Here is a 25,671-nt window from a genome sequence, read left to right as displayed (position 1 = left end):
AGTTTGGGGATGTGTGTAGGTATGGCACAGGCATTAACTAGGCACTGATGTAATGGTGCTACCTTACTATAAGACCACAGCTGGAAAACAGAGTGTTTATCTGGTCATATTATTGCTGTACATGGTAAATGCCTATCTAACACCCCAAGCCAAAACTGTTGGTTTTGCCAATGCTTGTTTTTAACAGTACTATACTGCAAGGAACAGCTATACATAAAGTAGCTGAAGGTAAATATATTTTTACTACACCGCTAGCATATTTACGACTGCAATCAAGTAATTCATTCTCAGCAGACTACTTAGAAATAACACTGGCAGGCTGACATTTGATGTAACTACTTGCTAGCACTAGCAGACTTCTGACCTTTGTTATGCCTCATTTTAAATACTCTTAAATATATTTGCAGCCAGCGATTTTATGTGCAATGCCATTGACAGTGTAACCATTCATGTCTGTAATGAGATGAGGGTCTGTTTTAGAGTTACCACCAAGGCTGTAATGATGCCCTAAACTTTATTGTTATACATTCTTAAAAAGTCCTATACAATGGTGCATTGGGGTGCATGTATATTTTAATGCCAGTCAAGAGGAGGAGGGGACAGGGGGGTTCAGAGGACATGCAGGTAGATACCATACTCATCATGGATCTCGCATCCGCTCTAGGTCCCACTAAAAGTTCCTGTATATACGCAAAGGAGGTGTTACTGATTTGGTCTGGTTGTCTTACCTGGCACTAAATGTTACTTATTCTCACTGGTCCTCTTACCTGCCACTATGGGTTCACCAAGGAGGCAATAACTAAGGCCTCCAAGCAGCTTGGTCAGGCATCTTTGGTTGTTATGGCAAAGTTAGTGGATACCAGAGGACCTGTAACAACTCTAGCAGCAAACCCAATGCCTTGTACATTATTCACGGACGGGCAGAGGCACATGAGGCTTGCATACCAAACAAGGGTGGACATGGAAGCAAAGGTGCCCATGCAAATGTTTCTCAGATTGGCCCCATATTACACGATGTGAGGGAATGAAGAAAGTAGGCCCAAGCCCTATGGTTCGGGGTTCTCTGGCCAAGAAAATCTGGAAAAATGGGACAAATAAAAATGTTAAAGCACACATGTTCCCGATGTATAGATTGAAATGTATTTAAAGTTAAAGAAGACAGTGGCATGCAACATTGCTTGAACATGCATAAATATATGCAGGAGGCTTCACAATAAATTATTTGCTTCAACGGGATGTGGGAAATCAGGAAATGGGGAAGGAAGGGGGTGGGGTGAATGGGAGAGGATGACAGGAGCAGACATCCAGGGTAGCTACACAAAAGTGGTCTGTGCTGCAGAAGCCTACTAGGAAATCTTCAGAGTTCCCCAATGTGTGGAACATGTGCTACAGGGGTGCAAATGGACCCCTTGATGACTGCATTCCCATGTCTCTGTCACGCCAATGGTCCCAAACCAATAAAGAATGGCCCAATGCCCAATATGTGGGTCGAAATGCCCTCTTCCCATGTATAATGTTGTACAGGTTAAAAAGAAAAGCCTCTCTCAGTATCTCTCATGACCTTCTCAAACCTTGCCCAAAACGTACTTATGTTTGCCCGGGCACATATAGAGCCACTCACACACCCAAACTTCACATATGCACTCACAAAACCTCAACTCCATGCTAAGAGCACTCGCTTGCACACCTTTTCCCGGTTTTAAGTACACACTATTCCAGCCACAACACACTCTACTACCTTTCTCTAGTGCCCCACTATTTTCCATCAGTTCCTTCCAGCAGATGAGGGGTCTGCGTTCCCTGGTACAAGGTTTACACGTTTTGAAACCACTACAGTGGTGAACTGGCGCAGTATAATAAATCCCAATAATAATAGTAATAGCAATAATACAATAATAATGATAACAGTAATTATATTAATAATGTGTGCCACATTATGCCCAAACATGCAGTCTAAAAGATGATGGGCTGGCTAGAGTTCAGTCTTTCTTCATTTACATTAAGTGTTCAGCAGAAAAACATTCCATCTTTGAGAAGCAAGAGCATGTCTTGAGAGCTTCCCATGTAATGAAGAGCCCTGCCTGCCTGGTGCACTCACATGACCAGAAAGGCTAAGCAGTCAAAAAGTAGGCTGCCATGTTCTTTTTTCTAATGATAAGACTTCTGTTAGACACACCATGATCTGATTTCAGGTGCACATTGTGAATTATACACTGGCTAATGTGTGTAAAGGAAGACATTTTAAGAGGGTAAATATAAAATGTGGCACATTTCAACGTAGTTTAAAGGATATTGCTCAGTTTATGTGGAGGAGTAGTAACATCAAACACAATCTCACAGAATCAGTTGAAAGGTCAACATAGTACATTTAGCCGATTGTTGTATCTGCTCCTAATTGCCTTGGATTGCACTTATGGGTTTTTGACTCAAATATATCATGTTGAGGGATATATCATGTGCAGCATGATTTGAAGTAGACATGAGATCATAAAATGTAGTAAATTGAAGTCAAATACATTTTTAAAACGAACATGAAGAATATTATTGATATAATAATACATACAAAGAAATATTACAGTGAATAATTACATCATTGCATTATACATAAGTACATTTAAAATGTATTTTGTTACACAAATACTGGTTAATCAAATGAATTTCTGTGTATCTGTTTTTAAAAATGTATATATTTTCTAGGTGTATGCAACTTGAATGCTGTTTAAGTTGTTTCCCTTTCTTGGACCTTTATTGCAGCTAATTATTTGTTATCATTGTTGTAGTAAAGCAACAGCTCCCTCTAGCAGTGATAACAGGAAATACACATTTTGTTTGCCTGGAAGATGAATGTGAAGTCTTATTGTTGTATACATAAGGAAACAGCTAGTGGTAATAACAGGCAAAGCGGGCAGTAGGTCTTTTTGGCAAACATGCATCTGGCCTTTTCTGATGCAATAGGTGATCTCCAGTAGATTTGTACTATGAAATATTCTCTAATTTTGGTTTCAATTTTGGTGTGTCCAACACTATCTTGAAAGTCCCATCAAATGTCTAATAATAAAGGACAAAACCTTAAAGGCTCTTTCAGACATTTACCTTAATGGGAGTAGTACCCACTGCGTGTGAAAATGCACCTACTTGAATGTCTTTGCATAAGTTATTTTTGGAGTTCGCAAACTATCCTTCAGAGATTTCCTTTCAAGAAAGTTTATTGGAGGTGCCTGATATTGGTGCAAACCAAGTCACAAGTTTCCCCCACTTTTCCATGGGAAATAATCAGCTTGAGGTTCTGGAGGCCGCACCAACTAAACATCCTCCAATGAATCATGCTTGAAGCCCGCAAAATTTCGAAGATTATAAGACCAGAGGCCTGCTGAGTCTTCTAGACCATATTATATAGGATGCCTTCTTAAACCTGCTACACTCTACCCTATCTCTAGACAATCCTAAACAATTGATAGATGGTGGAGAGGTTTGGGAAATATGAATGCTGATGTATGTAGACCAGGCATAAGACTAGTACTGGTATTTCCCTCAGTTATAGTAAAGGGCAATATTATTGGAGATTAATTAACAATATAGGGCTGGTGTCTGGAATACTGGATAATGGTTGTACATCAGATAGATAATGCAAATTAGTATCCAACGATGGGTGTGTGGCAGCCTCCCAGCCAATGAGGAGGCTCCGAACAGGGCCTTTATCACACCAGGAAAGACCCCGCTCCGAGCCTCCACAGGGCGTGAGGCTGCTATCTTCCCTCGCCAGGAATGAAGATAAATGTGCTCCCCTCGTGTCCTCTTCCCCTTCCCCCAACCCCTTTTTCCACATATCCTCTCCCCTCCCTACACCCACTCCACGTACCTGCACGGCTCTGTCTCTCGTTGGTACCGGGAACAGTACTGTTACTGTTAACAGCACACCTTCACCATGCGACGAGCCACCATGGAAAGGGAGAAGTGTCTTTATGTAGACCCTTCTCCCTGATCGATGGCGGCCATGTTTTTGCATTTTTTTTCTCGAATTGAGAAACGGTTTACACGCTGTTTCTTAACTTGAGAAAAATAAACTATCCGTGTACAACGTGCCGGGGTACTAATAGCAATAGAACCCTCAATGATAATGATGTGTTATTTATATAGCGCCTTAATCCAAAGCTCTTTACAGAGCACATATTTACATACAATATCACCCAACTGAAATTGGTATTCATTTATCGACCTCGGAAGGATGAAAGTCTGAGTTGGCCTTGCTGGGATTCGAACCTGCAACCTGCAGATCATGATCAAATCACAGCAGCAAGCGCTCAACCCATGGGAGAGCACTACCCCTCTCCTCGGGTTCTATTGCTCAAGTATTCTGCTACATAGCAAGAGGGCTGAATATATTCTGTTACGACTGTTTAAATGGGCCACACAAGTTTACGCTTTACCGTAAAGCACTATAAAATTACAATAAAATACAAATACCAATTGTAACCTTATTACAGTATGTTTGTTTGCAAAAAGCTCCATTCCATGAGAGCATCTTGATAGTGCGACTGTTTGGTTCCTAATGTGAGACTGGATAGGTTAGTTATAAAGGCGGGTGCTAGCAGATATCTTGTTTTGGATGGTAAAAGCATGTTGAAGTCTATGGACAGGCACAGGGCTTGCCGTGAGTGTGCACTGAGTCCAGTAGATGCTTATAAGTTAAACATAGAACACAACTGTTTGTAATGTTAAAGTTTACGGCCCCTCTTTTATTCAGAAAACCACAAAGCGATTCAGAGAACCAAATTGATTATGATCGGAAAATTGAAATCAAAGTCAAAGGAAGAACGATGTTATTCACAAATGTCATGGGCAAACTCTCTCGAAAGATGTTGACGTGCGCCTTAAACCACCTTTAGAAGGGGTTCCAGGAAGGTCTAGGGGTTCCAGAAGCACTGTGACTGTCCTTAAACCCCCCACTGCAACGGGAAGTGTGAAGAGGCCAGTGAGATCTGAGGTGCTTTGATATTCGCAAAGGGAAGGTCAAGATACTTTTCAGAACCTCTAAGGCAGTTCCGTGGGTGAACAGACCTTCTGCAGACATCTGTGTGCACCCCTAAGACCACAGGTTCGGATTCAGGAAGGGGCCACACAGTAAAACCAGCACGACTGAGCTGGGGAACGCCTCTTTTTGCGTCACCGTGCAACAATTTCATATGTGAACTACAAGTGGAATCGCTAATATTAGTGGTTACTTCCCAGCTCAGCGCTACTCATTTTACCACCTTTGGAACGTAGAGGGTTCTAGTCCTCAATGAACTTTAAAAAAAAATAAACGTGATAAGCGGGTAAAACACAGATGTCTGCTCCAGCTCCGTTCACCCACTGAGTTGTTTTACCAGAAAGTATTATGAGGCAGGGGAGCCGACTTATTAATTTTCCGGGGGGTTGCCCAAATGTAGGAAATTACATCACCAGCAGTTATATGACCGCATTTGCACGTAGTCGCCAACTTGGTGCAAGTGGGTGGAGCGCAGAACAGTGGAAACATTGGCTAGCATGTACTGCATATACTAAAGTCAAGTAAGAAGTAGGTTTCAGCCGTCCAGTTGCATTCCAGTAGGCCAACACTGTCCCTACTCCACCCCTCTATAATCATCCAGGTTGTAGTAGCCCTCAAAAGCCAGGGCAACACAACTAGGATGGGAGAACGAAATGCTATCACATCCTGTGAGTGTGTCAAACCTCGGAGCAAAGACTGTGCGTGTGCATTCTACCTTGGAGCACAATCTCACGAATTTGGTGCAAATCTCGCAATTGAGAGCATGGGAATCCCCTGTGTGTGTGTGGGCTGCAGACCCCGGATCACATGCTCACTTCTTCAGTGTGAAACTCTGGCCAAGGCTCTTTGGGCAAGCATTCAGGATGGGTCTCACAGCTTTAAACAGTGTGATAAATTGAGTGGGCACCTCACTCCGTGGAGCATAGTATACCCGTTGCTGGTAATCTCACAACTGAATGTACAGTTTCACTCTTGGTCATCTCAGTGACCTCATGTATATTAATGGAGTCAGTCTCCCATCTGGGAAGACAATTATATATTCTCATATCTTACAGGAACAAGCCTTCTATCTCTTGCCCCATGACGGCTTCCAACATCCTGATCGGCAGCTTATGGACTGCAGGCAGCTCAGTACATGCCTGTTGCCAATTGAATGTAGCCAGATCTACTATTTAGACGCTGGGAGAGTGCCATGAATCCACATTCTTGGTGAAGAAGTACTCAACATACAGAACACAATGGTATAGTGTTGCAGTCCTGCTGAGAAATGACAATTCGGTCTGTTTAAATGTAAAGCAGAGTGGCTGAGAAGTACATGCACTGTTCCATTAAAAATAAAGCAGCTGTGGTGGGTGGAAGTGCTGCTTCGGTGGCATCCAGAGTATGCAATTCCCTGGCGAGTAGTGTTGGTCATTTCGTATTGGAGTATAGCAGCCCTATTGAGAAGTGCCATTAAAAGTGAAGCCGTCCATTAGACTGGATCAGTGCTGCCCCATAAAAGGTGTAGAAGCCTCTGTGAAAAGTGGCAGTACTGTGCCAATGGTGAGAAGTGTAGTATTTTCACATTAACTATGCTTAAGCACTTTGGGTTATTGAATAGTGTTGCTACATTGTGAGTAATGCCATCCCTTTAAATATATTAGCTCTTGTATAACCACAACAGTGTTGAGTTATTCTGATGAAGATGAAATCAGACTTGCTCAATAGTTCTGGTTCTGTATCATTAAATGTACTTCAGATCTTCAGGAGAATAGCTCAGGGGCAACAAGCTCGCCTTGGAAGCAAGACGACACGGAGCAACACAGGTTTGATCCCTCAGTTCGCGCAACACAGGTTCGATCCCTCGGTCCTGCTTAGAAACCTCTGGGTATAATGCGCATTATAATTAACCAATACAAACAAATAAATCGGCTGAGAAGTGCTGAGCCTTGTAAGAGTGTGGCAGCTCAACTGAGAAGTGCTGATATTGTCCCATCAAAAGTATAGTAGCCCCACTATGATGAACTAGCATTCCCTCAACAAAAGCATAGCATTACCGCTGAGAAGATTCAACAAGTATAGAAGCCCTGTTGGAAAACAGCAGTACTACCCCATCAAGAGTATAGCGAGCTAACTGAGGAGTACCAGCATTGCCCTATTTGAAATATGGCAGCTCTACTAGAAAGTGCTGGCTCATATAGATTACACATCCCTGCTGAGAAGTGCATTTTGAAGAACAAATACAAAAAAGACTGATTTATTTCGGCAGATTTCTGTGGTCTTCAAAATGCCGAATTATCACATTCTACTGCCCACCTCCAAGCCCCGCCAAACCCCCCCAAGAAGGTGATCCCACCTAACACTCCACTCCAATGCTGTTTCCTTCCTTAGAATTCAGGGGAGTTCCCTCCCTCAGTGCCTCAGTTCCCTGCCCATAGCATTCACCCTCACCACATGCACACTCAGAGACATGCAAACAGTCTCATTTGCCCTCTCCCTGCCCCCTAGCTACGCAGATGCAATGGATGCAATGCAAGAGGGGTACACAGATGTAGAGGTGCTTCCAACCCAAAACGATTTTTATAAATTGAGGGACAGATGCAAAGCAAGAGCCTCTGTCCCTCAATTTATACAAATTCGTTTGGGTTGGGTGTACCTCTATATCTGTGTACCCCTCTTTGGAAGAGGGGTGCACAGATGTACAAATACACCCAACTCAAAACGATTTTTAGAAATTGAAGGAAAGACTTGCTTTGCACCTGTGCCTCAATTTCTAAAAATCGTTTTGGGTTGGGTGTACCTCTACATCTGTGCACCCCTCTTCCAAAGAGGGGTGACAGATGTACAAATACACCCAACCCAAAACGATTTTTAGAAATGGGCGCAGAGATGCAACCTCTTGCTTTGCATCTGTGCATTCATTTCTAAAAATGGTTTTGGGTTGGGTGTACCTCTGCAAATGTGCACCCGTGCACAGATGTAGAAGTATACCCAACCCAAAACGATTTTTAGAAATTGATGGACAGATGCAAAGCAAGAGCCTCTTGCTTTGCATCTGTCCCTCAAGTCTAAACATTGTTTTTTTTACCCGGCTTTTACCCTGGCCGCCAGAGAGAGAGACAGTATGGATGGAACAAAGGGCCATCCATACTGCGTCTCTTCTCTGCGGCTCGGGGTGGGGGGACTCAGCCCAGACTTCACTCTCCCGGCGGGTGCCCGGGCACCGGAGCACCCGAGTACTCTGCACCCCTGTTATGAGGTAAGGTTATGTTGATATACCCCAAGTTATAGAGAGATCAGATGGGCACAAAAGAGAGAGCCAGACGTCACTAAATGTGCGCTCTCTGGAGTTATGATCGGAAACAGCTGCATGGTCTCAAGCTTTATCTCGCCTATGTAAGGCGGTGATAGGTCGAGACTTCTTGTTTGGTTTCAGGTGACGTATTTGTACGCTGTATCAATGTTCTTGCAGATGTAAAATATAACGAGTAATAAATAGCCTACACTGATTTATCACACACCACACCTGGAATTCGTTTTTGGTGCAATAGTACGAATGATTTCCCTACTCAGTTGCAGTCCTTCTTCAGAAGGATTTCAGAAGGTTAAAAGGCTTAGTCCTTCCTATCTACTTTAGTATCTGCGTCATACAGAGATGTCTGCAGCAAGCCCATTGGCCCACGGAGGTAGCTTACCAAACAGTAACAGGAAAGTGGGTTATAGCGCTGTCGCTCATATGTGAGGTATGTCAGAGGACAACATCCTCTGTTTGGCCCTAAACGTGTGTGTGTAGGGGCACTCAGGGGGGCCTAGCCACACCACCCGCTATGTGATGTGGGGCTAATGGGAAGCATGGGGACGATATCCCAGTCCCTCCACAACACTGGGGACTAGGGAGAGGAGAGCATCACACGAATGTCACCTTAGTTACTGATACCTTAAATAACATGCGAGTTTCAGAGGCAGAGTCAACCTCCCACGGGCCAATAGAAATAATGCAGAAGTACTGAGCGGCCGCGGTTTAGTATCCGAGTTCCCAGCAGGCCTGCACCCTCATGACAGCAGCCCGAGAGCATTACCCTTCCACCCCTTGCAGGTAGGGTTCAGGTCTGGCAAGGGCACCAAACTACTGATCATCTCTAGGCGTGATGACATCCCCATGGAGGTAGGAACAGGGGGCATGGTGCCCGTACTGCTTTTAGATCTTTCCGTAGCATGTGACACTGTCTGCCATGATACCCTTTTAATCAAACTTGCAACAGTGGGCATCAAGGATTTTGGCATTTCCTGGTGCCAGACCCTTCTCACGCAAAGCACTCAAACAGTTACTATTGCTCACTTTCCATCCTCGCCTCACTCCCTTGTTCATGGTGTCCCTCAGGGACCAGCCCAATCACCACTGCTCTTTAACGTGTATCTTCAGCCTGCGGTTTAAATCAGGGCATCTTATGGACAACAATGTTTCCACTGTGTGAGAGGAGCCACACATTCCATTCAAAGTAAGGCTTGAAAATAAATCACATCCTAGGGTTCTGGACTTCCACCCACTTACTGTGCGGGAAAGACGCTGGAACTCACATGATCCATAACTCGCCAACAGAGAAATAATGAATAAAACAATTAAAGAACCACTGAAATATATTCTAAATTACAGCAGTAATTTCATTTCATTAGTGCACCTTCGGCTCATAAATACCTTTCATGACATAGACACATGTTAAAAGAATCCTATGTGCGAATAACAAATAGCAAAAAAGGTACAACATCAAGTGCAAACAAATACAATTTCACTTAAGAAAGGGGCAAAAACACAGGACATAATATATTAGCACAGATTAAAAAAAACACTGGCAGTGAAGAAAACCAAAAATGAAAGGAACAAGTATAACGCATTCGAAAGCAACCCAGTGAGATCCCAGGGGAGAGTTGAAAATGATCAAAATAGTCCCTCGCAGCCGCTGGAGATCCGCGGATCCCAAGTCCACGAACACTCAGCACCCAGAGCTTCTGCTGGTTCTCAATCCCTGAGCCCTGTAAATGGAAATGCACTTGAGTTTGTGATACTCAAAATCCCCCAGAAGAAAAGCTATTGCAGCGTTGCAGTTACCTAAAAGGCTTCCATCTGGTGATAATGGAGTATCGTGTGTCGTGCGTAGATGTTCATATGTCGGGCACATGAAAAGAAATGGTGTAATGTCTCTTCCGCTGCCTGGCACAATATCCATGAAGAGTCAGATACACGCTTCCATTTCTTCATGTTAAAGGCCAATGACACAATGACAGATGTTCTGCCCTGTCCAGTGCAAAGACACTCCTGATTTGGGGGTTTGGAAAGGTCTCTTAAAAAGGGCTACTTCCTGTGGCAGTCTGGAAAGACATTGTTCGGACCCAAAAAAGTGGGACAAGCCAAATTCGAGTGCCTTTTTCGGTTGGGTGATATTGTATGTACATATGTACTATGTAAAGCGTGTTGGCGAAAGTGCTATATAAATAACTCATCATTATCATTATAATTATCAGTAAATCATCCTCCTTAGTCAGCCTCAGTCTTGCTCTTTGACTATTTTTAAGCCTTGGTAGGTGATATTGTATGTACATATGTACTATGTAAAGCGTGTTGGCGAAAGTGCTATATAAATAACTCATCATTATCATTATAACTATCAGTAAATCATCCTCCTTAGTCAGCCTCAGTCTTGCTCTTTGACTATTTTTAAGCCTTGGTAGGTGATATTGTATGTACATATGTACTATGTAAAGCGTGTTGGCGAAAGTGCTATATAAATAACTCATCATTATCATTATAACTATCAGTAAATCATCCTCCTTAGTCAGCCTCAGTCTTGCTCTTTGACTATTTTTAAGCCTTGGTAGAAGGGACCTTTCGGATTCTGCAGAAGAAAAGTTGGGGTCCAAAATATGGCCGATGCCCAATGAAATTAGGTAATGAAACAGCTGTTTCCTATAGGGCGTGATAGAGGACTGACAAAAGTGCTCCTTGCAGCTCCCTTGTTGGTGATGTAACTCTTTTATCGGCAGACCTAGACGGAGAATGCATCACACTCATCTGTTGCGGAAGAGCTCCCACATCAGCATATATATCGCAGCGTTTGGAAACCCTTGCGGTACGTAGAGGAGCTGTTTCCAGAACTTCTGTTCCCACTCTTGAAACATTTTTACCTAAACCCCATACTCTGCACCAAATGCCACTGCATCACCGAACCTCTCCATGAAAACCCATCCTCAATCCAGGGCCAAAGTTGTCCTTATGCTTTCTCGTGAGTTTTTAGGGCAGCTCTTGTGGCCACTGCTGCTTTCATTGTCGCCAGGAGAGATTGGCCAACAAAGATAACCACAGATGCATAAAGCAGTCAACTATCTCAATGAGATCTCCCGCAAGTTGTGTTAAGGAGCATGGACACTGGCTTACCATTAATAAAAGGAATATCCCTTGAGCCTCTTCAACACCATGTCCTTAATGGCAAGACCAAAAGGAGTGGCAATCACGGGCGTCCTTCTTTGACCCCTCTAGCTAATCAAGGGCCTTTTTTACAGAAACTAGTTGACAGTCCCTTAATACAATAACAACAAGTTGCTCACAATGAAACTCAGAGAAATTTCAAACACAAAAGATGAACTGCATTCCCAAATAGACAAAGCATAACAAATTCGCCAAACGTGTGAGGCCGTGAAGAAGTTCAAGTAAAGACAAAGCACATGTAGGCCAATGTTAGCTCATTGAATTATAATTAAAAAAAGTGTGAAAATAAACATAACCTTTGTTTTGATACTTTTGAATTGATAGTCATTCTCTATGAATCTAAGAATCCAAGAAAAATGTTCCTTAATATCCTTCTAAGATTTTAAGAATTCATTCTGGAAAAAAATACCATTTGGTAACTAAAAATCATTTAAAACTCAATTGTTGGAAAACTGAAGTCACTATATCTGGATCATTAGATGCTTATGCCAATTCTAATGTCTGATGTCCTCTTTTCTTTGACCTCCTCCCACAGGAACTGATGAAGTAGCATGATCACACATGATCACGTTCCCCCAGATCAGTAAAGCTGTTGAATCTCATTGGTTCTTTCTTTGAACCCTCAGATATATTTTATGCATCGAATATATACCTGGGCAAAGCCCTGTGGCCTTCCCCTTATATGGCCTTGGCCCTTATCTAGGTTGGGCTATGCGACTGAACCCTATCTAATTCGGCAATTGATTGACTTCAGAGGGTACAGTCATTTGTCCAAAGTGTGGCACTTAGTACATAGATCTTTTTCACCTTTTTGTATCTGAAAGCTTCTCGCTTTACCGCCCTCCATGACCTCTCCAATCTAGTGGTACAACGCTTTGCCCCAACAATAAAACACACATGAAAAGGAGGTCACTCCTTGATCTATCTGGGACTCTTACATTGGAATCCCTGTTTTAGGAAAAGACCTTTCTTTTTCCATTAGCAGGAAGTCATGACAATGATATGCTCTTCGCACCAATATGCCCTCATTTAGTGAATGTGGTGCTGTACAAATGTAGTTAACATAAGTACTGCATCATGGGCGCCTGTGTATCACTGAGTGTTCCAATATGGCAGTCTAGCCTATTGAAGGCTGGTACCATGCAACAGTGGCCCAGCAGGGGAATCATTTCTTACAGCGGACTCTTGAGGCCGTTAACAGACAAGTAAAAATCACGGTGGACTAATGCAGGTCAGAGACCAAGGCCTGAACCAAGGGGAGGGAACCTGGCCCTAATAAAGCCCAAGAGAATATACAGAGGGGGTGGATGTTTGAGGTAGTGGAGCAGTGAGGCATGCAGAGAGGGCAGTGCAGAGAGATGGCAGTGGGGAGAGTTCAGGAGCAGAAGTTGGTGGAGGTGACGCAAGATCAGAAGAGACAGGAGGAGATGAAGATTCAATGAGGGCTGAAAGTGATGAGTGAGATGCAGAGATCAGAAGATGCAGGAGCAGATGGAGCTCCTGAGAGAGATGAAGGTGCTGTGGGAAGTGAAGCTGCAGAGGAAGCAGGGGCTGGTGCAGGGAGATCTGAAGCCACAGGAGGAGGTGCAAGTACAGAGGGAGCTGAAGGCAGGGAACATCTACAAGGAAGGGAGAGAACAGAAAGAGTGAAAGGAGAACATGACGGAAGTGTGGAGAGTACAGCCTATGTTGGAGGAGAAGAACATCAAGCAGGAAAGGGAGTGCGGAAGAAACTGGAGGAAGTGGTGATCCTGATAGAGGGGAGAATGAGCAAAGGAGTGTAGAGAAGGCAACAAATGAGCGTGAACGAACGGGGGGCAGATCAACTGGAGGAAGGAAAGAGGAGAACAGGAAAGAAGAAAACCACTTAGATGGAGGACAAGATAAGGAACAAGAGAAGTCTCACAAAGACTAGTCCGACAAAACATATCTGACCCACACGCTGGTCGTTCCCAAATTGAAAAGAGTAAGAGATGGTGGATCAAGCTTACCTGTAACTGTCCCCCTCCTCTGGAACTCCCTACCACTTTCTCTCAGAACAGAACCTTCTCACAAATCCTTCAGCAGACAATTTACAATGTGGCTATTCTTCCACCTACCATGACACTTCACTGACTCCTTGATCCCGCCACAACGCCTTAACGTTGCAATTTGACGTTTCATTGGTACTTGCTATCCTCATGTTTATCAACTGTACCTCCTGTAACTTGCGCCCAGTTGCCTGTGGGCACGCTCACACTATGCAAATGCAAAAATAAATAAATGAGATAAATGACAGAAGTGAAGTGTGAAGTTCCTGGGAGTTGCAGACCCAGTAACAGTTAGACAGTGAGATTACAACATTCTTAGTGTTATGTGGCAGAATCTGAAGGTGAAACAAGCATAATGTAGATAGGTAAGAGGTTTAGCCAACAGCAAGGTCAACGGTCATGAATGTGACTTAGTAGCAGGTTCCCAGACATGGGTGAGCATCAGGTTGATGAGGCTAGTGAGATGGGTGTAGGCTGAACGATCGTACCATGGAGCTATTAGTACCTTGCGAGGGGGAGGGGTGGCAGCCTATGAGCCAATGGGGAGGTTCGGACAGGGGGATTACCAGAAGGTAATCCCACCACTCTGTGCCCCTCAGGGCTGGAGGCCTCCATCTTCCCCCACCAGAGAATGAGGTAAGTGCTTCCCCCATCCAGATATTCCCCAACATTCTTTTTGGTTTCATTTTGGGAGCAGATGCACTGGGTACACCTCTGTCCCAAGCGCGTCCGCCTCTGATCTGTGTCACACCGTCATGGAAAGGAAGAAGGGACTATATCTAGTACCTTCTCTCCTTCCATGGCGGCCATTTTGTTTGTTTACTTTTTTTTACTATTTACAATGTCCCCCATGGAAAGTGAGAACAGACTTTCTTTACCCTTCCTTGGTGGCCATTTTTTAATTTTTTTTATTGCTTATGGTCTGAGGTACTAATAGTAATAACCCTCTCACAGGGGGGCATTACCACTTCGATTGGACCTGTAACTATGGGCTCCGGGGCATTACCTAGGGGCATTACCTGAAGCGGTAATACCGCGCCTGCTCAGGGCGTCTTGCTTAAGTTACACCTGGCCCGGCGCTAGAAGCCCTGCTGGACCCTCTCACCTCTGGGAGTCACTGCTGGTATTTCTGCAACAAAACCTAGAACATCAGCAGGAGTGTCTACATCACCTGAGGGGCACGGTCCAACACGCAGCCGGCAGAAATCACTGTACCTTGGACGACAAGTAACGCTGGCAGGGTAGCATAAGGCCTAAATGAAGACTATACGTGTCAAAGACTTGTTGGAGGAGCCACATAAAGATCTGACCTATATATTAGCTGATGCTTTTGGAAGACAGAGGGAGAGATGCGAGGGGTTACACAGGAATCCTATTACTCCAAGGGAAATCTGCTGAGGGCACTGGGGAAACGTAAACGCCTGCAGTGCCCAGAAGCAGAATCCCATTGATAAAGCAATATGAGGCTTGTCCCTTTCTATGCAAGGCATGCTGACCATAGGATTGACCAACCCTTGAATAAAGATGTGCCACGGTGAGGCAACCTAGGGCTGTTTCTTGCTTGATTATGAGTTTGAAACCCTGAGACACATTCTGCATCATATTAATAAGAGATTTATTATAAAGTATCACGCTACTTACTGGATTATCCAACTGTGGTTTTCCCATGTCTTCGTCACAGTCATAATAATATGACTTTTATGGCTTTTGTTACTCTTTGGCCACACAGCTCAGTCGATCAATGGACCTGCTGAAGACACCTGTGTGCATTCATAGATCACTGGTTCGAAAGTGGCCAGTGAGGACTCAGGCTTCGAGCCTTCTGAGCTTGTTGAAATGAGAAGCAGTGAGTTTGGAAACAACTGCTAATATTGCTCCGATAAACAATTCCATGTGCAGTGTATGCTGTAGCTATATAGGATTCCTATTTCTTTCGACTTTTAATGTGCAATACCTGGAAATAACACGTACAAAGAAAGCCAGACGTCTCTACCTATAACCCCTCTTGACTTATGACCCCAAACAGTTGCTTGGTCTCCAGCTTTACCACTCATGATTCAGGAATAGTTTTAGACAGAGCCTCCAGTGGCTAGATTACAGAAAGATTGTGCTTCAGTGTGTGCAGAGTACATGTTCTGTTGGGCCACGAGCTAGCACGGAGCAGCTGCACCTTGCGCGTCTGTAGTTTTAGCGGCTGCAACAGCCCCGGCTCACACGCTAAAGAAGAGCCCTGCCCTTCATTGATATTCTTCCTTTTCAGAGTGCTTGTGATTGCTATGACCATAGCAGTATTTTAGCATGTTCTCCTCAAAAGAATCTGTGTATCCGTTCTAAAGCTAAGATTAAGAAGATATTCCGTTTGACTGAAGCTTGAACTCTTCCTGTTCATTTGTTAGGATTTTTATGGTGTCTCTGTCAGGATTTCAAAAACTGTACATGAAGAGTTACCATGAAGAGTTAACATTTGTCCTAACAGGACTTACCTTTGCAGGGTCTGGCTGTCACAGTTCTGTGCAAGCCCTGTCTGGCACGGTCGGACTTGTCCATAAAATTGTCACGGGTACAAATGAAAAAGTGGTCCACGGTTACAAATGGCCTATTCATTCCTTTTGTGACACTGTTTGAATAGTACCCAAGGGGGAGTTTTTTGACAAAATGTGATGCAAATTGAATGAAGTACCTGTACATAGTGCATATTTGAACAGTAATGACCTGAGCTTGGTTGCTGTGTCACCCCCCATTTACTTTATGGAAGCTGACTAGATTATTTTGCTTATTTCAGAATTCACCAGACCACCAACCCAGGAGCAGACACAGGACGCCTTGTTGAGGATCATCCATGTGACTGCTCCGGAAGAGGCGCTGGAAGAAGTAAAGGATGGAGAAGAAGATCTGTCCAAGTTCAGCGGTATCGAAAACCCAGAAGAACCTGCCTTGCCGGAAAAACGTCCCGGGAATAGAAGAAACAGCACTGTCAAGGAGCCAGAGATGGAGTTTTCTGGAGGAAGGTCCACACATTTCCCACAAGATGGCGGGCATCCTGAGCCAACATCCAAAATGGCCGGCGAGAAGATCATTTTCCAACCCATGAAAAATGGTCTACAGACATTTCCCAGTACCCCGGCCGGGCCAATAGCCGCGGTGTCTTCTGCTACAGAGGACATAGAGGAGGCTTCTGGGGAGGAGATCTTGGGAACCAAGAGTACGCTGTCTGTCTTTTACCCACCAAGGTTAGCCAGAACTTTTGGACATTCCTCTGATAAGCAGATCGCAGAGACGGCACCAGCAATACCCTCAACCTCCACCCATCTCCGTCTAGAATACAGTGAAGTCGGAAGCAGAGGCAGCTGGGAGGTAAGCAGTGAACCAGAATATAACTTTCAGGAAAGGCGGGGCAAAGCTACCGCTTTCAAAGATGATCCAACATCTCTGTTCCGAGAGACCAGCGCTGGCGAGATTTATGATGAAGATACCGGGTCCATCCCAGGCACAATATCGCCTGAAGAGATCCTGCAGCCTGGCACAGGGAGTACAGGTTCATCTGGGGCAGACCTTATAGCGGAGCCCACACACCCTCAGCCACACGTGATTGACCTCTGGACACACATCAACGGCAGCTATAGCAGGTCCAAAATAGAGGAGGCGTGGACAACCCGAGACCAGAAGTTAGAGGAAGCTATATCGGACCTAAATGCCATCGCCCCTCCCACACTTGTGTCTCTTGTGGAAGCAATGTACAGTGTGAAGGCAGAGCACCAAAACAATGCCACCGAAAGTGGGGAAGCATCCGCACTGGAGACTATGCAAGGCTTGACGCACCAGAAACCAGAGGGGAAACTTGAAAGACCTATTTTAGATATGAAGAACTCTTCCACGGAGGCTAGATCCACAGGCCAGGTGGTATTCGCTGATGAACGTCCAATACCTGCATCAGTACAGCATGAGCACACTAAAGCAACACCTGTACTCAGAGTACCCATGGTATTAGCAGACAATGAAGACTACAATAACGTGACTCGTACTATCCCGGATCACCCGACGACACCTAGCCCGACGTCTATACTTTCAGGAGTGGCATTGCAGATGCGTCCAGATGAGTCAAGTGCTGAAAGGACTTTTAGGGACAGAACAACATTAAATATAGGAATAGCTGCATCACCTGCTTCTGTAATGGACTCATCTCCAAAGACAGAGAGGAATGGAACATCCCAGGGACCAAAGCGTGAATCTTCAACTATGCTGAGCATTGGCGACCTACCCATAGCAGGTACCCTGTTCTCACTAGGCGTTTGGAACATCACTGCTCCCATCCCAATCAACATTGAGGCCTCCTCTACAACCCGGCACGGTCAGAAGCCTAACTACTCCACTGCCCCGACTGAGAAACCGACCACTGAGACTTCCCTAGCGGTTCTCACAATCCTGCTGGGCAGAAATAGTTCCCAGGCCCATGACTTCTCTGTGAGCACCCACAAAGAACCAGTTGGACATGGAAGAGAGCAGCAGCCTGGCTCGAGAGAGGGCCGCAACCAGTCACAGATGACCAGAACGCATACTGGGAACTCTGGTGAGTGTTTCTTTCAGGCTAACTTTCCCTTCCTGGGTTGGGGTTGAATCTTGTGTGCTTGGAGTTTCATAAATTTCCTCTCCCAACTTCTCATGCACATCCACTTACAAAAATGACTAATGATGGGGGATAGGGGCTAATTCAGGCATATACTGCAGCACCATACACTTAACTTTGTTTCCAGGTCAGTCGCTGTCCACAACAGGCCTTTTCAATACTTAGCCAACATGATAATGGCTGCGCTTTACCATCCAGAGTGTCTCACCAGGCTGCAGAGAAATTACATTCATCTGGCATGCCATTATCATTCTATATGCATGAGCATCGGTGCAAATCACCTGGGGTCCTAATTATGATGTCAAAATAAGTTGTTCTCAGAAGAAAATATGCTGTCTTGCCCAAACAAAGATGGCCGCCATGAAAAAAGAGAACGCACCACCTTTTCCCTTTTAGTTGTCCGCCCAGTGCACAGAGGGAGGAGTGATGGAGACGTGGATACTTTTTTGGTTGTATCTATTATAGAAATGAGGAGGCAGGAGATGGAGGTGGGTGGAAAGCTGTGAGGAACAGAAGAAGGGGCGTGTGCCTCAGGGGCAGCCATGTGAATGCTTGCAATGTGGGCTATTCACGATCATTACATCCCTTAATATGAGCCTTGCCATTGGCTAACACAGAGAGCCAGGGGGGTAATTTTACTGATTACCTCCACCATACCCACTGCAGGATGGTCCTATGTCTTTTCGATAGCCTGTGTAGAAAAACCTCTTTATGTGACATCAGCGCCCTCTCATGACATGTCATATCCCATGAACACTGTTTCGACAATCACATATGCCATAGTGTGCTCTCGTTCTATGAGAAGGGATCCATTTCAGGCTGCATAGATGCAACTCTCCTCAGGTCTGCCACTCCGAAGCTCATTATTGTAAGGTTACAACCCAGGTCTGAGCTCAGCCCCTTCGCTAGTTTCCTCTTTCTAAAACTCTTGGTAAATCACGTGCTTTACAAATAAAACCCGATCACCCAATGGTTGCAATCAGTGCCAGTCCCTGGACCAGAGTATCCCTGCTAATTGGCTTATGAGGGTCTCCTCAAATAGGCTATATGCTGCCTAGCCTTCATTTGGGCTCATATATAAAGTCATTGCCCACCTCTGGGTGATTGTTCGTCTGGTTGAGGTCCACCAAAGCTTGACATGTGGCTTGGAACCAGCGGCCACACATGTCCATGTCTCTGAACAGCCACATCTTTTTTTTCTGATTATAATTTTCTTTTTATTTTCACCAATAAAGTTTGCAATACAATCATAAATAAATAAGCTTCATAAAATTACAAACATGGTCACAAGATTGAGCCCTAAAGAGAAGAAAAAGAAAAAAATCATCTCATAATACATAACACAACATAAATAAGAAGAAAAAGTAGAAGAAGAGAGAAAATTGAAAAGAGAAAATGTTTAATGTCATTTCAAAGGAAGATGCACATTTGACCATGAGAGTGAAAGGAGCAACCAACATCAGGAGCACAGAAAACCTGGTTCGCATCTGAACAGACTAGAGTCTCGGATGTGGAAGATACCCTCCCTTTGGCCAGGAATCAATTGGAGGAATTTTTATGATGCACCAAGATCCTGGAATAAAGGATGGAAGATGCTGTAGGGTGCACTAGACACAGCAACGTGCAGCGGTCGGCCTCCATGAGAAAACTGAGGGACTCTCTTCTAAACTTTTTCTGGAATCCTGGTTCAAGCGGTTGGTGGTGCCCACAGGGCTGTCCAACTTCTTTCCGATTGAGAGGCCACACAGGGTTTCAGCTGCACCCTCGCCCCAAGGGGCCCCACCGAGAGTGATTGTCCCCAAGACACTGAGCTTCAGGGATCATGATGCAACACTACAGTCGCCAGGCGCATCACCAGTGCCATGGACAGCACATTTGCTTCCACGTTAATAAGCAAAATAGTCCTGAAAGAGGCACACTCCTCAGATGGCTTACCTTCCTTTGGCAACACTACTATAGCTGCTTACCTGCGGTCAGGGAGCAGCTCTCTGCCATCTCTGCTGGCCTGGAACATCAAGAGAAGATGGCCAGTCATCCTAGTTTGCAGCTACATCCACAGCTCAATAAGGAAGCCTTTGGGTCCCAGTGATTTGCTAGAATGAAGAGCAGACAGGGCCTTTGAAAGCTCTCCTCAGCAATATTAGAGTCCAACTCTCTCTCCTGGGGCCAGATGGTGGGTCGAGGAAATTCGTCCAGCAGATCAGAGAATTCTGATTGGGTGTCATGTGTCAGCGTGGCATAGAGATGGCTGTAATAATTAGCAAAGATATTGCATATATTGGTATCGACATGCGTCAGTCCACCCTCTGCATACTTAATCGCATGTAACAGCTCAGAAACACTTCACATTTTTCTAGTAAGGCCAACATCTTAATGGCCTTGTTGTCCCCAACCTCGTATATCCGAGATAGGGTAGCTTCATGGGATGGTCGAGCCATTTCAGTGGCACAGTTGTGGATCAGTGTCCCGGGTCGGCAGTAGCAGCCTCTGCGTATCTGGGGACAAGTTAGCGATAAACTCGGATTCCAACCTTGTCAGTTCGAGTTCCAAGGCCATAAGTTCTTCAGTTCCGTTTCTTTCCCTGGCCGTGAGGATGGAGATCACCTCTCCACGCAGTAAAGTCTTGTAGCCCTGCCACAATATTCGGGGATCTCCTGCCTAGGCATTATTCTTCTCTGTAAGCCCCTCCACAACCTCTGGGAAGCCTAGGTAATTTGAGCGAAGGTGCCAGATGGCCTTGGCAGACAAGCACAACCTGATCAGCGATAGCAATAGTAGAGTGTGGTTCAAGATACTTCTAGGGAGATACTCTACGTCCAAGACCAGAAAAAAGTCAGGAGAAGGCATACAAAAGTAATCAATTCTTGATAGAGACAATAGCAAAAACCTTGCTTCAGAGGGTGACATGCGCGCCACACATCCGTCAAACCCACAGCTCCCACAAAGCCATGGAGTCTGGTCGAGGAGCGAACAGTTGATGTTGAGGGAGTATGACGATCTAAAGCTTGATCCATTACATCACTGAAGTCCATCCGCACCACTCACCAGTCAGCGTTGTTTTAAAACAGCACCTTCTTTAGCTCTATAAGCAAGTCAGTAGCTACCAGTGAAGCAACACAACATTGAATAGTCCCAACGATTAGTTTAGTTTAGTTTAGTTTGTTTATTTATAGAGCGCGTCCGAACCCTCAGGTAGCTGGGCGCATAATCATGTGCACAGCATAGTTACATATCGTTACATGAACACATGTATAGAAAAAGGGTACATACATTCAATGGACAAAAGGAATGGTACAGAATGTGGCATGAGATAATTACAACAGAAAGAAAGGACCGAGTTAAATGGTGGTCCAGTTGATGATTTAAAGAGGACATACAGTTCTGGATAGTGGCGAGAGGAGGCCAGGAATAAGTGTAAGTACATGGCAAGGTGTTTAGGCTGAGAGCCAGGATTTCACCATGGCTCTGAATGGCCAGAAAGAGGCTTCCGATCTGATTGTAAGAGGGAGATAATTCCAGCACTGAGCTGCGAGCACTGGGAAGCTGGATCCTCCTGCTGTTTTTAGATTGTAGTAGGGAACCTTTAGTTGGTGCAGGTAGGGAGTTCTGGTGGGTCTAATGGAGCAGTGTCTAGAGAATTTGTCCGAAAGGTAGCGTGGGGCAGTGAGGTACAGGCACTTATGTGTGATGACAAGGGTTCTTAGCTTGATTCTGTCCCGGATAGGGAGCCATTGGACTTCTTTGCTGGCCGTAGATTTGTGGGCCTTACGTGGGAGGTTGAGGGCACATCTTAAGGCATTATTTTGGAGAATCTGGAGTCTGTTAAAATTTTTGGTGGTGGTGCCTAGGTAGAGTGTGTTACAGTAGTCTAATTTAGACAATATCAACGCTCTAGCTAGGGTGAGGCAACTGGAGTGGGAAAGAAAAGGCCTACAGGCATTGATCAGTTTTTTGGTGTAGGTGGTGGTTGAAATGGTGGTGTTTATTTGTTTTTTTAGCGACAGTGTTTATTTGTTTTTTTAGCGACAGGGTGGAATCGAGGTACACACCTAGTGTTTTGACTTCTTTGGAGACTTTTATAATGTTGCCGTCAATGGTAAAGGATTGGTATCTATGGTCCAATTTATTGAGGCGGGCCTGGGATCTTACGATAAGCAGTTCCGTCTTATCGTCATTGAGAAAGAGACTGTGTGTGGCCATCCAGGCTTGAATTTCAAGGTAGATTTCATTAAGCTTTGCAACATCTTCTTCAAAGCAACCAGTGAGAGTGATGAGGACCTGGGTGTCATCTGCGTAATTAGTGTAGCTGACACCCATTTCGTCGAGACGGTCAAAGAGGAGCTTAGTGAAGATGTTGTAAAGTGTGAGCGAAATGCAGGACCCTTGAGGAACTCCACATTGGATTGGGATAGGGTCAGCAGCCGTGGAGGGGGCAAAGACCCTAGTCGACCTGTCAGACAAAAATGACTGAATCCAATTGGTGGCATTCTGTGAGAATGCGGCAGCCGAAGAGAGGTGTTGTGTGAGGATCTGGTGGTCAACCAGACCGAAGGCAGCGGAGAGGTCCAACAGGAGCAAAATGGCCAGTTTGCCCTTGTCTTTGGCCTCATCCATTTGGATTTTTAGATCCAGGAGGGCAGTTTCGGTCCCATGCCTGGGTCTAAAGCCAGATGGTCGCAAGCCTAGGAGGTTGTTGTCTTCCAAATGTTGTTGTATTTGGAGGTAGGCTACTCAGTCTAAGATTTTAAGGAGAAAAGGGACCGTAGTGATGGGTCTATAGTTCGTGGGGATGTTAGGGTCTAGGTTGGGATTTTTTAGAAAGGGGAGGACCCACGCTTCTTTGAGGTTATTGGGTTTTTAAAGGAAGAGTTGATCAATGAGGTGATAAGAAGGGCTAGCTCATTAGCTCCATCTTTGATGACGGACGCGGGGCATAAGTCGCATTTACAATTGGATGGTTTGAGGCTGCCGATTATCTTGACTACTTCCTCCTCTGTGACTGGAGAGAAGTGGAAGGGGGGGCAGTTTGGGATAGTATAGTCTTTTTTACTATTGAGGTTTTCTTTGGCGGCAAGGTTAGCTTTTTTCACTTCTATCTTTGCTTGAAGGAGGGCAATCTTGTTGGCGATGGCAAGCTGAATATTATTACACCAGGCCTTGTCCTTGGTGCAGTCCTCTGTAGGTGGCAGTGGTGATTTGAGTTCCCTTAAAATAGAGAATAACTCTTTGGTACCAGATTTGGCGTTGAGTATTCTCGTGTTATGAATCTGGTTTTTTTTGCGTTTAAGATGGCAGATTTGTAGGTGGAGGCGGCTGAGACGAATTTGTCTTTGATTCTTCCTTAACCTGACCAATAACCAGTGTTTATCTGCCTCTGTTGTCGGAGACCACCATTTGCAACTTGAATGACATGTGTATACCATTAGGATCAGAAACCCGCTCCCCCAGACCCTCTGGCGCAGCCGGCATGGAATCCCTGTCATAATTAGATCTGCAGAAGAATTTGCACTCATTACCGGCACGATGGGTCTCCTGAAGAAAGCAATGGAAGGTTTATGCCGGTAAATGAATTGTAGTACCATGCACCTCTTGACCTTGTCACACATGCCATTGACATTTCAAGACATTCAGGCTAGACCAGACTCACTCATCACACATCCAGGGAAATGCCACTCCTCATTAGTGACATCCAACGTTATGCAGTGATTTTAACGAATTGAAAACGAAGAATGCAATGTTTAACAAACTTAAAACAACGAAAAAAATATTGCATTTTAAAAAACAAAAACATGGGAGAGGTGGGATTTGTGGTTAAAATGGGTGGGGAGGTGTTGTGGTGGGGTTTTAAATATATGTAAACGGGGCGCTGGGGCGGACCCCCCTTGGGGTTCTTTAAAAATGCATTCTTCATTTATTCAGTCGTTAAAATCACATGTAACCCTTCCAACAGTGGCATACAGAGGCATATTAGAAGTAGCATAATCATAGTAAGACAGCACCACTGGTAGATAAAGGAAACCCCCCAAAATCCCAACAATCCCACCTCCCCATAAAACCATGGAACACGTTGTATCTGCCACCCGGACATTCAACCTGGTTCAAAGTGGAGGTAATAAGGAAACATGCAGAAATGCTCACTAGTGTGCAGTGGCACCACCCCAACATGATGTGAACCCCTTGAGAGGTGGGGCCCCACCAGGATCTAGCGAGCCAGTGAGGGGTGCTGGGAAGACCTGGCCTCTATCAGACATATCTCCTGAATGCCATGGACTCCAAAATATACATCCCTCTAAAGCCGCTGGGATTGGAGCTTCTGGAGTCCCACCTGCCTGATCTCGAACTCCCCCCTCTAGGATAGCAGAAAACTCGTGGATATTGGGTCCTTTCATAACTTCAGGCATCACCCAGCAAATTAGGTTGTGCTGTATCAGGAGGGCCTCGGGGTAGATCCCTGTCAGGAGCCTGCTTATCCCATCATTGTCGGCTCATCTTTGAGAGCATACATCGGTCGAGCAACTTGCACGCTTGCTTAGGGTCCGCGAAGAAATGCTCCCGGCTGGTATGAAGAATCTTCGGTCTGGCCGGATAATATAGCACAGATCTGATGTCCATGTCCATGAGGCATTTTTTGATGGTGTCGAATGATTGCCTAGCCTTTTGCAGAGCCCAGGTAAAGTCTGGAAACCCTGCAACCCGTGTACCCTGCCACTCCAGAGACCCCTCCTATGCGGTGACTGTTGTGTTGCATCATGATCCCTGAATCTCAGGGTGCGAGGGTGCAGCTGAAACCCTGTGTGGCCTCTCAATGAGAAAGAAGTTGGACAGCCCTGTGGGCACCACCAACTGCTTGAACCAGTATTCCAGAAAAAGTTTAGAAGAGAGTCCCTCGGTTTTCTCATGGAGGCCGACCGCCGCACTTTGCTGTGTCTAGAGCACCCTACAGCATCTTCCATCCTTTATTCCAGGATCTTGGTGCATCATAAAAATTCCTCCAATTGATTCCTGGCCAAAGGGAGGGTATCTTCCACATCCAAGACTCTAGTCTCCACCTCGCCCATCCAAGCAGAGATTTTATGGAGGTCTTGCCATAGAAGATTCACATCGATGCAGAGGTTATCTATTTTACTTTCCATGGATGACCTTGAGTCAGTTATAGCTAGCATGACATTGTGCATGGAGGGGGTCGGTGAGACCACATGAGGTCCAGTAGCAGCATCGGGCCATGTGCTGATGGTGGCACTGTGGCATAGGCTGCCATTTTCTTTGGTGGCTAGACTTCCGGAATGTGTCCGCAGTCATGGCTGAAGCAGACAGCAGCCAGCCAGCAATGTCAAATGGGGGGACAACTGGCCCAAGTCTCATGAGAATGTATGGAGATGGTCGAAAGTCCTATGCCAGCAGACCTACCCGCACTGGTAAAGTAGGGGGCCACAGGAGTATTGGCTGGGCTGCGGTACAATGATCCCAGTCAGACTACACATGCGCCCATTAGTCTCACAGCAAGCCCCAGAGGCCCCAAGCACACAGC

The 25,671-nt window shown here is 45.2% G+C and overlaps 1 protein-coding gene across 1 annotated transcript in view; it reads left to right on the top strand.

Moving 5' to 3' along the window:
• Positions 1-25,671, top strand: part of NCAN (neurocan) — a 1,349,040-nt gene that overhangs the window by 811,323 nt on the left and 512,046 nt on the right. Inside the window, exon 8 of the mRNA XM_069649118.1 lies at positions 16,302-18,086. Within this exon, the coding sequence (XP_069505219.1) occupies positions 16,302-18,086 (1,785 nt within the window). The remainder of the gene's footprint in view (positions 1-16,301; positions 18,087-25,671) is intronic.

The sequence above is a fragment of the Ambystoma mexicanum genome, chromosome 1p (assembly GCF_040938575.1).
Source record: "Ambystoma mexicanum isolate Mex_15411 chromosome 1p, UKY_AmexF1_1, whole genome shotgun sequence".
Classification (NCBI taxonomy): domain Eukaryota; kingdom Metazoa; phylum Chordata; class Amphibia; order Caudata; family Ambystomatidae; genus Ambystoma; species Ambystoma mexicanum.
Note: the sequence above shows the minus strand (reverse complement) of the source record. Positions and strands in the feature narration are given on the sequence as shown.